The following is a 16,458-nucleotide window of genomic DNA, read 5'->3' as shown; positions in this document are numbered from 1 at the left end:
ACAAGAATTAGCTGTATAATCTTTTGAAGGACAAGAGGATGGGTGACATCATATTGAAGGGTGACTATGTATACATTTACCTCCTGTCTTTATAAGGAAAGGTTTCTAGTCAGCATTATTATAATGAGAGTTGCCTGTCTCTATAAGGGACTGTTATTTTTGTAATGAGAGCTGCAGCTATTCTTGTATGTATGCCTGAATGTATATAAGACCCATGTATGACAAACAATAAATAGAACTGTTACTGACATCATACTGCTTGTGTCACTGACATGTTCTCCAGACGTCTGTCTTCGGGGACAAAGGATGAAATCACGGTGCATAAAGAGAAGGACAATATTCTTTCAAGGACCTCCACTAGAAAGGATGACTAATAAATCGTTTGATGCATGTGTCTTTACAGAGGAAGATGTTCTAAGTTTGCTGTCTAAAGTGAAGACAAATAAGTCACAGGGGCCTGATGAGATACACCCAAAATTATTAAAAGAGCTTAGTGGTGAGCTGGCAAAACCGTTAACAGATTTATTTAACCAATCATTAGTAACAGGAGTCGTCCCGGAAGATTGGAAATTGGCAAATGTCGTGCCCATTCACAAGAAAGGTAGTAGGGAGGAATCGAGCAACTATAGACCAGTGAGTCTGACATCAATAGTAGGCAAATTAATGGAAACCCTATTAAAGGATAGGATTGTGGAACATCTAAAATCCCATGGATTGCAAGATGAAAAACAACATGGGTTTACTTCAGGGAGATCATGTCAAACAAATCTTATATATTTTTTTGACTGGGTGACTAAAATAATAGACGGTGGAGGTGCAGTAGACATCGCATATCTAGATTTTAGTAAGGCTTTTGACACTGTCCCACATAGAAGACTTATCAATAAACTGCAGTCATTGAGCATGGACTCCCATATTGTTGAGTGGATTAGGCAGTGGCTGAGTGACAGACAGCAGAGGGTTGTAGTCAATGGAGAACATTCAAAACAAGGTCAGGTTACCAGTGGGGTTCCACAGGGATCTGTACTGGGACCAATTTTGTTTAATATCTTCATAAGTGATATTGCAAAAGGCCTCGATGGTAAGGTTTGTCTTTTTGCTGATGACACAAAGATAGGTAACAGGGTTGATGTTCCTGGAGGGAAACGCCAAATGGAAAAGGATTTAGGAAAACTAGAAGAATGGTCAGAACTCTGGCAACTGAAATTTAATGTGGATAAGTGCAAGATAATGCACCTGGGGCGTAAAAAACTCAAGGGCAGAATATAGAATATTTGACACAGTCCTGACCTCAGTATCTGAGGAAAGGGATTTAGGAGTAATTATTTCAGAAGACTTAAAGGTGGGAAGACAATGTAATAGAGCAGCACGAAATGCCAGCAGAATGCTTGGATGTATAGGGAGAGGTATAAGCAGTAGAAAGAGTGAAGTGCTTATGCTGCTGTACAGAACACTGGTGAGACCTCACTTGGAGTATTGTGCGCAGTACTGGAGGCCATATCTCCAGAAGGATATAGATACTCTGGAGAGAGTTCAGAGAAGAGCTACTAAACTAGTACACGGATAGCAGGATAAAACTTACCAGGAAAGGTTAAAGGACCTTAATATGTATAGCTTGGAAGAAAGAAGAGACAGAGGGGATATGATAGAAACTTTTAAATACATAAAGGGAATCAACTCGGTAAAGGAGGAGAGCATATTTATAAGAAGAAAAACTACCACAAGAGGACACAATTTTAAATTAGAGGGGCAAAGGTTTAAAAGTAATATAAGGAAGTATTACTTTACTGAGAGAGTAGTGGATGCATGGAATAGCCTTCCTGCAGAAGTGGTAGCTGCAAATACAGTGAAGGGGTTTAAGCATGCATGGGATAGGCATAAGGCTATCATTCATATAAGATAGGGCCAGGGACTATTCATAGGATTCAGATATATTGGGCAGACTAGATGGGCCAAATGGTTCTTATCTGCCGACACATTCTATGTTTCTATGTTTCTATGTTTCTAGTCACCTTTCTGCCTGGAAAACATAAATTTTTCCGGCCGCTGCTACAACAGCGGCTGCAACAATAACATTATTTTTCAGGCATGTGTACATGCCAAATTTTTCTGTCCTCTGGTGCTGCACTGTGGCTGCAAAAAAAAAAAAAAAGGCACATACAAGTGTCAATTCCCCTTCGTGATCGTTGTATGGGTTTTTAATACATAAAATAAAAAAAATCATAATAAAGTCTCTTAATAGTTTATTAGAAATAATTCTGACAATTTAAAAAATCCCCATCAATTCCAATACAAAGCAAGTACAGAGCTCAGAACTAAATTATTTCAGGATGTCGTAATGGTTCGTTAATTCGACAATGGTTAATCAATTCGACACACATCCCCGGATAGGGGACGTAACAGGGATTAAACTGATAGGAATAGTACTAGTTAAGACACCACTCATATAGGGTGTCACAGCACATTGCTCCGTGCACGCGCAGTGCCCCAACTTGGGAGTAAGAGGACCGACCAAGCTGCTTTTTCCATCTCCCGGTTCCTAAAATCAATTCAGTTTGGTGTATCAGAGTTTGGTCTGTCACTGTGAAGGCAGTCGAAGGTACCCGGCCTAAAATTTTTTTCACAAAAGGCAATCCCTGATATGGGACGTAACAGGGATTAAACTGATAGGAATAGTACTAGTTAAGACACCATTCATATAGGGTGTCACAGCACATTGCTCTGTGCACGTGCAGTGCCCCAACTTGGGAGTAAGAGGACCGACCAAGCTGCTTTTTCCATCTCCCGGTTCCTAAAATCAATTCAACACAAGTCCCCGGATAGGGGACGTAACAGGGATTAAACTGATAAGAATAGTTAACACACCACTCATACCGTGTGGCAGAGTACATTGCACAGCGCACGCGCAGTGCCCCAAATTGGAAGTAACAAGAAGGACGCACACAGATAAATCACATTTCTGCAAGGAGTTTGTCAACTTTTGACAACTGTTTGCGGTTGTCTAAAATCCATTCAATACACGTCCTGATAGGGGACGTAACAGGGATTAAACTGATGAGAATAGTACTACAGAAAATACCACTCATATCGGGTGTGACAGTAAATTGCACGGCGCAGACGCAGTGACCGTGGATTAAAACAAAGGGGAGGTGTCACAACCAGACAGTTGAGAAGCTCTGACAGGAGCTTTCCAGATCCTCCTCCTTGAGTTTCTTTGTTTTGGTTTCAGTTCCTCATCTCGTTAGTCTATCTCAGCTGTCATGCAGTTGGACTGATTGCTTCCCTTTAAGTTCCTCCCCATAATGCAGTAGTGTGCGGCTTATACAACTTCCTGGAGTGTGTGTGCATGCTGTTCCTAGTTCCTAGTTCCCAGCTCCCAGTTCCCAGTCGTCTGCAAGATAAGTGCTGTTTATGTATTTGTGATTTTCTGTTTTCTGGATCCAGGTGACCCTGACTCCCTCTGTGTCTGTGTAGGGAGCCGGTGGTCATGTCCCCTCACTATTGTAGGGTCGTCAGGTGTAAGATAGTCGAGGTACGTGGATATGCGCCCATCCACCTTTGGGGTGTTCGCATAGGCTGAGCAGTAAGGGAGAGTGGCAGGTCTCATGCAGGGGTCTCCCTTTTGTTCCTTAGTTGTGGATCCAGTGAGTCATAGATTATATTGCATTGTCTTGTTTCCCTGTACACCATCCGTGACAGAAGGGAGCCAGCGTTTTTTTAACCATCCCCCCCGTTCGAAAAATCAATTCAATAAATGGACCCCAGATTGGGGACGTAACAGGGATTAAACTGATGAGAAGAGAACTACAGTAAATAATACTCATATCGGATGTGAGAGTAAATTGCACGGCGCAGACGCAGTGACCGTGGATTCAAACAAAGGGGAGGGAGCCAGCGTTTTTTTAACCATCTCCCCGTTCGAAAAATCAATTCAATTCACCTTTCGGGGACCCTTGGTGTTGTACGTGGCTGGGTGGAGGAAGAAACCTTCAATGACATCAACGGGACATGGCTAGCTTGGTATCCAACCTTGTGCAAATGGGGAGTTTGCGATTGTTTGCGGTGCATTAAAAGGGGAGTTTGGTCTGTCAATGTCTGTGAAGCGGGTGTAACCCTTACACTACCTGATCGATACAACATCATACCTGATCGTATACACACACTGGATGTTTTAAACCACGTTGTTCAAAAAAAATTAGGATTGATTTATGCCCGTTATGGATTAAAACCCAACTCTGCGTCAACTATGTAATTTTCCATGGGAGTTTTGCCATGGATCCCCCTCCGGCATGCCACAGTCCAGGTGTTAGGCCCCTTGAAACAACTTTTCCATCACTACTGTGGCTAGAAAGAGTCCCTGTGGGTTTTAAAATTCGCCTGCCTATTGAAGTCTATGGCGGTTAGCCCGGTTCGCCCGTTCGCGAACATTTGAGGAAATTCGCGTTCGCCGTTCGCGAACTGAAAATTTTATGTTCGCGACATCTCTACATCTGATCTATTTAAGTGCTGATTTTTCTCCTCCTCCATACAACCGCATTTTAGAGGACAGGATTACTGTACATTTATATAAATCTTCAAAGAATAATAATTTATAAAATTAGAAAAAAAAAATCTTCTTTCTCACGGGCGAGTTAAACGCGCGGGAGGAATGCGTGATGTGAACGCATAGCACACGCACTGAATCCTGAGCCATTATTTTTTATGGGTCTGTGTACATGAGCTTTTATTTTTCACGCATCAGTTGTGCGTTGCTTCAAAAATGCAGCTTGTTTTATATCCTGCGTTTTTAAAGCAACACAGGGCCCATAGAAGTTAATGGGGCTGCATCGCATCCTGAAGCAGGTGGGGGCACGTTGCGTTTTTCAATGATGGTTGGTAAAATATGTTGTAAATAAATCTTAATTTTTTTAATTGAGGCATGAAAAGCACATCAAAACGCATTGAACCACCATGGAAAAAAAATGAATAACTTAACACAATCGCAGATAAAAGTCATTGACTTTGCTTTCAAAACCACATGATTTTACATGAAAGCACACGCGACGCATTCGGACCATATCTGCGACACCCGTGTGAAAGGAGCCAAACTGCTAATCGTTATGCACAAACAGTTTACTGTCAGTTCTATGTAACTGAAGAACACTTGTTCCCCTCTTAACAGACTCAAAAATGCACTGTGCTGGATGACAGTGTTGGCGATCCGCTATGCCTGTCAGCCCAGCCATGCTGAAGTAAGCACCCTTTGCGCCTGACACTAATACCCTGGGTGTTCAAAATAGGCCCTTATAATGGATCATTATGCCCTAGGACCGGCAAGAGATCATGCAGGTTGCTCACTGGTGGAAGCCCCAATGTGGACCCTTCCATCAGCCTTTGAACAACGCTGCTTCATCGCCAAAGGGAGTTTGCGTTGCGCCCATCGGATCATGACGGAACGCTTCCAGACTCCGGCCGATGAAACTTGGCTCATCACTGCCTTCGGTGCTCACAAAGGCACATGAGGGATGGGTGTAGCAGTTGGATGTAGACTAACGTGTGTGCGATACTGATCGTGTATGGGTTGGTGGAGCGTCGGGACACATTCCTCCTCACAGACATGAGGAGGAACAAAAGAGCCGCTGCTAAACACCAACCCTTCCACAGCCCTCTGGCTTCGAGAAAAAACACACAATGTCGTTGTAAGCGAAAACACAGTGTTCTGCTGCATCTTCCATGTGCCTGATCGGGAAACCTGGAGCAGACTAGTGAGGTCAGATTGTGTGCTGTGTGGCCATTCACACTAATTACTTTAAAAAATAAATTAAGAAAATAAATAATGTCTGATTATTTAAAAATGGATCAATACTGACATTAAAGGGAACCTGTCACCAGGATTGTGTGTATAAAGCTGAGGACATGGGCTGCTAGATGGCCGCTAGCACATCCGCAATACCCAGTCCCCATAGCTCTGTGTGCTTTTATTGTGGAAAAAAAACGATTTGATACATATGCAAATTAACCTGAGATGAGTCCTGTATGTGAGATGAGTCAGGGACAGGACTCATCTCAGGTTAATTTGCATATGTATCAAATCGGTTTTTATACACAATAAAAGCACACAGAGCTATGGGGACTGGGTATTGCGGATGTGATAGCGGCCATCAAGCAACCCATGTCCTCAGCTCTATACACAAAATCCCGGTGACAGGTTCCCTTTAATCAATACATAAATATAATTAAAAAGCAACTGTACATTTCATATTTTGAATAATCTACATATTATACAGTAAATACATTTAGAAATACTGTACAATATATATGTGAATATAACTATAAATATATAAAAAATTATCACAATCAATACTATTATTTATTAAAACATGATCAATACATTACAATAAATAAAATTGTTAATCAATATGTAAATAATTAAAATAATATGTCATGCACCCTATTACTGAATTAAAACATACATGATTATATTAAATATAAAAATCAAAAAACACATTAAAAAAACAATACATATACAGTACAGACCAAAAGTTTATTTTCATTCTTTATTTTCATGACTATGAAGGCATCAAAACTATGAATTAACACATGTGGAATTATATACATAACAAACAAGTGTGAAACAACTGAAAATATGTCATATTCTAGGTTCTTCAAAGTAGCCACCTTTTGCTTTGATTACTGCTTTGCACACTCTTGGCATTCTCTTGATGAGCTTCAAGAGGTAGTCCCCTGAAATGGTCTTCCAACAGTCTTGAAGGAGTTCCCAGAGATGCTTAGCACTTGTTGGCCCTTTTGCCTTCACTCTGCGGTCCAGCTCACCCCAAACCATCTCGATTGGGTTCAGGTCCGGTGACTGTGGAGGCCAGGTCATCTGGCGCAGCACCCCATCACTCTCCTTCATGGTCAAATAGCCCTTACTTTCAAAGTTTTCCCAATTTTTGCAGCTGACTGACTGACCTTCATTTCTTAAAGTAATGATGGCCACTCGATTTTCTTTACTTAGCTGCTTTTTTCTTGCCATAATACAAATTCTAACAGTCTATTCAGTAGGACTATCAGCTGTGTATCCACCTGACTTCTCCTCAACGCAACTGATGGTCCCAACCCCATTTATAAGGCAAGAAATCCCACTTATTAAACCTGACAGGGAACACCTGTGAAGTGAAAACCATTTCAGGGGACTACCTCTTGAAGATTATCAAGAGAATGCCAAGAGTGTGCAAAGCAGTAATCAAAGCAAAAGGTGGCTACTTTGAAGAACCTAGAATATGACATATTTTCAGTTGTTTCACACTTGTTTGTTATGTATATAATTACACATGTGTTAATTCATAGTTTTGATGCCTTCAGTGTGAATCTACAATTTTCATAGTCATGAAAATAAAGAAAACTCTTTGAATGAGAAGGTGTGTCCAAACTTTTGGTCTGTACTGTATATATACATGTTTAAATTCATGATTAATAAATTAATAAATAGATAAAATATAATGCAAATTCATATAAATATATACACTGCTCAAAAAAATAAAGGGAACACTTAAACAACACAATGTAACTCCAAGTCAATCACACTTCTGTGAAATCAAACTGTCCACTTAGGAAGCAACACTAAGTGACAATCAATTTCACATGCTGTTGTGCAAATGGGATAGACAACAGGTGAAAATTATAGGCAATTAGCAAGACACCCCCAATAAAGGAGTGGTTCTGCAGGTGGTGACCACAGACCACTTCTCAGTTCCTATGCTTCCTGGCTGATGTTTTGGTCACTTTTGAATGCTGGCGGTGCTTTCACTCTAGTGGTAGCATGAGACGAAGTCTACAACCCACACAAGTGGCTCAGGTAGTGCAGCTTATCCAGGATGGCACATCAATGCGAGCTGTGGCAAGAAGGTTTGCTGTGTCTGTCAGCGTAGTGTCCAGAGCATGGAGGCGCTACCAGGAGACAGGCCAGTACATCAGGAGACGTGGAGGAGGCCGTAGGAGGGCAACAACCCAGTAGCAGGACCGCTACCTCCGCCTTTGTGCAAGGAGGAACAGGAGGAGCACTGCCAGAGCCCTGCAAAATAACCTCCAGCAGGCCACAAATGTGCATGTGTCTGCTCAAACGGTCAGAAACAGACTCCATGAGGGTGATATGAGGGCCCGACGTCCACAGCTGGTGGTTGTGCTTACAGCCCAACACCGTGCAGGACGTTTGGCATTTGCCAGAGATCACCAAGATTGGCAAATTCGCCACTGGCGCCCTGTGCTCTTCACAGATGAAAGCAGGTTCACACTGAGCACATGTGACAGACGTGACAGAGTCTTGAGACGCCGTGGAGAACGTTCTGCTGCCTGCAACATCCTCCAGCATGACCGGTTTGGCATTGGGTCAGTAATGCAGTAATGGTGTGGGGTGGCATTTCTTTGGAGGGCCGCATAGCCCTCCATGTGCTCGCCAGAGGTAGCCTGACTGCCATTAGGTACCGAGATGAGATCCTCAGACCCCTTGTGAGACCATATGCTGGTGCGGTTGGCCCTGGGTTCCTCCTAATGCAAGACAATACTAGACCTCATGTGGCTGGAGTGTCAGCAGTTCCTGCAAGACGAAGGCATTGATGCTATGGACTGGTCCGCCCGTTCCCCAGACCTGAATCCAATTGAGCACATCTGGGACATCATGTCTTGCTCTATCCACCAACGTCACGTTGCACCACAGACTGTCCAGGAGTTGGCAGATGCTTTAGTCCAGGTCTGGGAGGAGATCCCTCAGGAGACCGTCCGCCACCTCATCAGGAGCATGCACAGGCGTTGTAGGGAGGTCATACAGGCACATGGAGGCCACACACACTACTGAGCTTCATTTTGACTTGTTTTAGGGACATTACATCAAAGTTGGATCAGCCTGTAGTGTGTTTTTCCACTTTAATTTTGAGTGTGACTCCAAATCCAGACCTCCATGGGTTGAAAAATTTGATTTCCATTTTTTTATTTTGTGTGATTTTGTTGTCAGCACATTCAACTATGTAAAGAACAAAGTATTTCAGAAGAATATTTAATTAACTCAGATCTAGGATGTGTTATTTTTGTGTTCCCTTTATTTTTTTGAGCAGTGTATGTTGGTTCCTCTGTAACAGGAGCGTGAGTAGAGCACTACAAGTGCAACTCAAGAAGAGTTTCTAATTCATATCTTGCTCTTAAGAGCAGTTAAATATTGCAAAGTTATATATGCTGTTTTAAAAGGTGGACATTCGAGTTAAGGCTACTTTCACACTAGCGTTTTTCTTTTCCGGCATAGAGTTCAGTCACAGGGGGTCTATACCGGAATAGAACTGAACAGGCATATCCCCATGCATTCTGAATGGAGAGTAATCCTTTCAGGATGCATCAGGATGTCTTCAGTTCAGTTGTTTTGACTGATCAGGCAAAAGATAAAACCGTAGCATGCTACAGTTTTATTTCCGACGAAAAAAAACTGAAGACTTGCCTGAATGCCGCATTTTTCCCATAGGATTGCCGGATCCGTCCTTCCGGCCTGCGCAGACCGGTAAAAATGTGGAAAAAAAAATACAAGACGGATCCGTCTGTCCGCATGACAAGCGGAGAGAGGTATCCATTCTTGTAATGCATTTGTGACATAGATCCGCATCCGGATCCTTCTCACAAATGCTTTCAGTCATATCCAAATCGGCGGATCCGGCGGGCAGTTCCGACGACGGAACTGCCCACCAGATCACACTGCCGCAAGTGTGAAAGTAGCCTAAGGAGAGCCCTAGGGAAGAGCGGTTTAAAAATTATTCCTGTTGGAATAAATCTGTTATACAGGGGAGGGGTTTTGGAGGGAAAGGGAGGGGGAGGTACTCACTCCAACATAGGTATAGGGTTATCATTATATGTAGAATCACTCTTATGGTTTATATCAAGACTATGACACGCATGACTAGGATACTCAGCTGGAATGTGAGAGGTATGGCTGACATGCGCTATCTACTGCGTTTTCAGCCAGCTATCTGCTGTTTCCAAGAAAAGCACCTAACCAAGGATACATTACATTGGTTAATAAAGCTTACTCATGCGGTGTTATCCTCGCATTCCAGGGGAGTAAGTATATTACTACATAAGGAAATTAGATTTTAATGTATTAAGGAATATTTAGATGAGGAGGGAAGATCTGTATATCTACTATGCATTGTTGAAGGCATTCAGATGATACTGGTTGCATTATATATTCCTCCGCTGTTTGCGTCAACCCTGCTGAGAGTGATCCTTGAGTATGTGGGAAAATATTCTGGAATTCCGTGGATGTTGTTGGGAGATTACAACTGTACACCGGACGATTGGATGAACAGATGTAGGGTGGAGGGATCTGGAAGATCCCCGGGCGCATCGGCACTGTGCAATATCATGACAGAGGTGGGTTTACTGGATGTATGGAGACTGAGGCACCCGACAGTACGCAAATACTCATGTAGCTCGTCCACATATTGCACCTTATCTAGAATAGACTTAGCACTGGTCAATGATGGGATGTTTCCGATTGTTAGGTCTTCCGATTATCTCCCCAGGTCGATTTCAGACCATGTCATACTGGAAGTGGAACTGGACATTGGGAGGCCTAGAATTGGGCCGAAATATGGAAATGCAATGCAGTTTGGTTGAAAATTCTGGGGGACCTGACAAATATGACTGTATCCCTTAAAGAATATTTAACTTTTAATACAGGCACGTCGTCTCCTCATACGGTATGGGATGCTATGAAAGCATATCTGAGGGGGCTATTGATTAAGTCCATTAGTGCACATAAATATAGATCTAAAGCAGAGGATGTCAGGATGCACAGGGAGGCCGAGGAGGCGGAAGGGGCGTTTGGGGTAACGCCTACCCAAGATACCAGTAGGGCGTTAAAAGAGGCGCAGGAACAATCTTCTGAAGGTCACAGACAGAAAACGTACCTTTTCTAAACAACGCACATAGAAGGTGAAAGTGTAGGACACACACTATCGGTTATTTCCAGGGCACAGCAAGGTTCTTCATGCATTGTGGAATTGTTGGATTCACAGGGGAGGTTGTGTACAATTACAGAAGATATTCTGGGAGGAGATATTTATATTTACCATTGCACCCCACATGGAATTTTTTTTGATCTCCCAATACATCATTTGCAATATTAAATGGTGGAATTAGAAAATGCAACTTGTCCCACAAAAAACAAGCGCTCATACGGCTATGAAAATGTAGAAATACAAAAGTCCTGGAAAGGTAGGGAGCAAAAAATGAAAATGCAAAAAACCCTCCGGGGCTGAATGTGTTAACTGTATGGTTTAAAATATAAGTCATGAACATAATATGTCTTCCTAAACAGGATTTATTAGATGTTTTATAGAAGCCGTTATGTGACATCTATTAAGCTTTTACACTACGTGCATTATTATTAGGCAAATGAGTATTTTGACCACATCATCCTCTTTATGCATGTTGTCTTACTCCAAGCTGTATAGGCTCGAAAGCCTACTATCAATTAAGCATATTAGGTGATGTGCATCTCTGTAATGAGAAGGGGTGTGATCTAATGACATCAACACCCTATATCAGGTGTGCATAATTATTAGGCAACTTCCTTTCCTTTGGCAAAATGGGTCAAAAGAAGGACTTGACAGGCTCAGAAAAGTCAAAAATAGTGAGATATCTTGCAGAGGGATGCAGCACTCTTAAAATTGCAAAGCTTCTGAAGCGTGATCATCGAACAATCAAGCGTTTCATTCAAAATAGTCAACAGGGTCGCAAGAAGCGTGTGGAAAAACCAAGGCGCAAAATAACTGCCCATGAACTGAGAAAAGTCAAGCGTGCAGCTGCCAAGATGCCACTTGCCACCAGTTTGGCCATATTTCAGAGCTGCAACATCACTGGAGTGCCCAAAAGCACAAGGTGTGCAATACTCAGAGACATGGCCAAGGTAAGAAAGGCTGAAAGACTACCACCACTGAACAAGATACACAAGCTGAAACGTCAAGACTGGGCCAAGAAATATCTCAAGACTGATTTTTCTAAGGTTTTATGGACTGATGAAAGGAGAGTGAGTCTTGATGGGCCAGATGGATGGGCCCGTGGCTGGATTGGTAAAGGGCAGAGAGCTCCAGTCCGACTCAGACGCCAGCAAGGTGGAGGTGGAGTACTGGTTTGGGCTGGTATCATCAAAGATGAGCTTGTGGGGCCTTTTCGGGTTGAGGATGGAGTCAAGCTCAACTCCCAGTCCTACTGCCAGTTTCTGGAAGACACCTTCTTTAAGCAGTGGTACAGGAAGAAGTCTGCATCCTTCAAGAAAAACATGATTTTCATGCAGGACAATGCTCCATCACACGCGTCCAAGTACTCCACAGCGTGGCTGGCAAGAAAGGGTATAAAAGAAGAAAATCTAATGACATGGCCTCCTTGTTCACCTGATCTGAACCCCATTGAGAACCTGTGGTCCATCATCAAATGTGAGATTTACAAGGAGGGAAAACAGTACACCTCTCTGAACAGTGTCTGGGAGGCTGTGGTTGCTGCTGCATGCAATGTTGATGGTGAACAGATCAAAACACTGACAGAATCCATGGATGGCAGGCTTTTGAGTGTCCTTGCAAAGAAAGGTGGCTATATTGGTCACTGATTTGTTTTTGTTTTGTTTTTGAATGTTAGAAATGTATATTTGTGAATGTTCAGATGTTATATTGGTTTCACTGGTAAAAATAAATAATTCAAATGGGTATATATTTGTTTTTTGTTAAGTTGCCTAATAATTATGCACAGTAATAGTCACCTGCACACACAGATATCCCCCTAAAATAGCTAAAACTAAAAACAAACTAAAAACTACTTCCAAAAATATTCAGCTTTGATATTAATGAGTTTTTTGGGTTTATTGAGAACATGGTTGTTCAATAATAAAATGAATCCTCAAAAATACAACTTGCCTAATAATTCTGCACTCCCTGTATATCCAAATATACAACCTGAAATGAAAACAATGTCTATGACCCAGTGAAATATTGTTTCGTTATATTGTGGCCATATGGCTTCTCTCTTGTGTGACTTCACTAATGACCCCTAATTATGGCTTTAGAAGCAAAAACATTTTTCTTATTCTGAATGCAGCTTCTCTCCTGTGTGATTCTTCTTATGTTTTAGAAGACTTGATTTATCTGAAAAACGTTTCCCACATTCTGAACATGAATATGGCTTCTCTCCTGTGTGACGTCTTTCATGTTTAACAAGATCTGATTTCTGTGTAAAACATTTCCCACATTCTGAACATGAATACGGCTTTTCCCCAGTGTGAATTCTCTTATGTTTAACAAGGTCTGATTTCTGTGTAAAACATTTCCCACATTCTGAACATGAATACGGCTTTTCCCCAGTGTGAATTCTCTCATGGTAAACAAGATCCGATTTTTGTGTATAACATTTCCCACATTTTGAACATGAATACGGCTTTTCCCCAGTGTGAATTCTCTCATGGTAAACAAGATCTGCTTTCCGTGTAAAACATTTCCCACATTCTGAACATGAATACGGCTTTTCCCCAGTGTGAATTCTCTCATGTGTAACAAGATTGGATTTCTGTGTAAAACATTTCCCACATTCTGAACATGAATATGATTTCTCTACTGTGTGACATTTTACATGTATAACAAGATCTGATTTCTGTCTAAAACATTTCCCACATTCTGAACATGAATACGGCTTCTCTCCTGTATGACTTCTCTCATGTATAACAAGATATGATTTCCGTGTAAAACATTTCCCACATTCTGAACATGAATATGGCTTCTCTCCTGTGTGACATTTTTCATGTATAACAAGACCTGATTTCTGTGTAAAACATTTCCCACATTCTGAACATGAATACGGCTTTTCCCCAGTGTGAATTCTCTCATGTGTAACAAGATTGGATTTATGTGTAAAACATTTCCCACATTCTGAACATGAATATGGTTTCTCTCCTGTGTGACATTTTTCATGTATAACAAGATCTGATTTCTGTGTAAAACATTTCCCACATTCTGAACATGAATACGGCTTTTCCCCAGTGTGAATTCTCTCATGTGTAACAAGATTGGATTTCTGTGTAAAACATTTCCCACATTCTGAACATGAATATGGTTTCTCTCCTGTGTGACATTTGTCATGTATAACAAGATCTGATTTCCGTGTAAAATATTTCCCACATTCTGAACATGAATATGGCTTCTCTCCTGTGTGACATTTTTCATGTATAACAAGACTTGATTTCTGTGTAAAACATTTCCCACATTCTGAACATGAATACGGCTTTTCCCCAGTGTGAATTCTCTCATGTGTAACAAGATTGGATTTATGTGTAAAACATTTCCCACAATCTGAACATGAATATGGTTTCTCTCCTGTGTGACATTTTTCATGTATAACAAGATCTGATTTCTGTGTAAAACATTTCCCACATTCTGAACATGAATACGGCTTTTCCCCAGTGTGAATTCTCTCATGTGTAACAAGATATGATTTCCGTGTAAAACATTTTCCACATTCTGAACATGAATACATTTTCTCTCCTTTGCGACGTCTTCGGTGTGTAGAAAGTCCTGAGCTGTTTGTGGATTCTTTACCACAATGAAACATTTTAATCCTTTTCTGACCTGTACTTGCGGTAACAATCTGTGATTGGTCCGGAGAAGGTTCCTCATAATTAGGAGGATTATATGACAGATCTGTACTGTGAAGTCCTGGATGTACATTAAGAGTAATGAGGTTTTCTCCTGAAGAGCGCTGCAGTATATCTTCATCTAGTGGTAACATGACATTTTCACATTTCTTACTGGGATTTTCTGTTCAGATAAAAATTTGTTTTAAAGGTTTTTTTTTGCAACCTACAGAGTAGACAAACTTATAACATTCCTATTCGTCTGGAAGTTGATCCAGCAGGAAGGAGAAGTGTTCATTTATTTGAAATCCATTCCTGACTTTGGCCAAAAAAACTGCACTTGTGATCCCAGCCTTACAAAGCTTCTAAAACTTCCTGACAAAGTCCAGGATTCTGGTTTACACCAGGTCATGACTTTTATTACATACAGTAAATAATGACTTAACAAAACAAAAAAATTTGAAAAGCCTGACCATGTCTGGAAACACTGGAGCATCATGAGCCCTGCCCCTGCAGAACTTGCCTGTTGTTTCTATATGCGGAACCTTAAAATTCCCCCTTTTTGGACAGATTATAAGAGCAGCACAGATCAGTCACTGGTTATCTACCAGCAAGTTCACACATAGCAGATCAGCTGCAGACATTTCTGTGACTGTCCCGCTACCCTGAATCTGGCTTGTAATGATCCATGCACCTGCTGCAGAAACAACCCAATATATGGAAATGTCTACAATAAATGTGCCATGTGTGAACACGCTCTAATGCAGCTGGAACATTCTGGGACATGCAATTACTGCTAGAAGTCACATGTTCAGTCTGAAGGGGATGAGCAGATAATCGCTTAAGTGATGGACAACAGGATCACATTTAGCAATTTAAAGCCGATGCCAGACAAGAATTTTAATACAAATTTTTTCACATTTTATTGAGACACCAACGACTTAGGCTACTTTCACACTGGCGTTTTGGTTTTCCTTTTGTGAGATTCGTCATGGGCTCTCGGTGTTGCCCTAATGCATTCTGAATGGAAAATGATCTTCTATAAGAGGCTGGTGCTCCTCCATTACATGTCACTGCACACACGTGTATACACTGCACATGACGGCTCTTACCTTGTGATATAAGAGGCTGGTGCTCCTCCATTACATGTCACTGCACACACGTGTACACACTGCACATGACGGGTCTTACCTTGTGATATAAGATGCTGGTGCTCCTCCATTACATGTCACTGCACACACGTGTATACACTCCACATGACGGCTCTTACCTTGTGATATAAGAGACTGGTGCTCCTACGTTACATGTCACTGCACACACGTGTATACACTGCACATGACGGCTCTTACCTTGTGATATAAGAGGCTGGTGCTCCTCCATTACATGTCACTGCACACACGTGTATACACTGCACATGACGGCTCTTACCCTGTGATATAAGAGGCTGCTGCTCCTCCATTACATGTCACTGAACACACGTGTACACACTGCACATGACGGCTCTTACCTTGTGATATAAGAGGCTGGTGCTCCTCCATTAGATGTCACTGCACACACGTGTATACACTGCACATGACGGCTCTTACCCTGTGATATAAGAGGCTGCTGCTCCTCCATTACATGTCACTGAACACACGTGTACACACTGCACATGACGGCTCTTACCTTGTGATATAGGAGGCTGGTGCTCCTCCATTACATGTAGGCTAATCTAGTGCTGGTCTAATCAAGTGCGGGACTGCAAGTGCATTGGAGATATTCAGGAGACGAACATAGTCTAACTCAGAGTTTTTCCACTGTAGCAGAACTTCAGTGGTGTTTCG

At 41.8% G+C, this 16,458-nt stretch overlaps 1 protein-coding gene across 1 annotated transcript in view; it reads right to left on the bottom strand.

Moving 5' to 3' along the window:
• Positions 1-14,760, bottom strand: part of LOC120991969 — a 562,088-nt gene extending 547,328 nt beyond the window's left edge. The window contains 1 exon segment of the mRNA XM_040420728.1: positions 13,149-14,760. Within this exon segment, the coding sequence (XP_040276662.1) occupies positions 13,149-14,613 (1,465 nt within the window). The 5' untranslated portion in view covers positions 14,614-14,760.
• Positions 14,761-16,458: the final 1,698 nt, after the last annotated feature.

The sequence above is a fragment of the Bufo bufo genome, chromosome 2 (assembly GCF_905171765.1).
Source record: "Bufo bufo chromosome 2, aBufBuf1.1, whole genome shotgun sequence".
Classification (NCBI taxonomy): Eukaryota; Metazoa; Chordata; class Amphibia; order Anura; family Bufonidae; genus Bufo; species Bufo bufo.
This window is presented reverse-complemented; position numbering and strand designations above follow the sequence as displayed.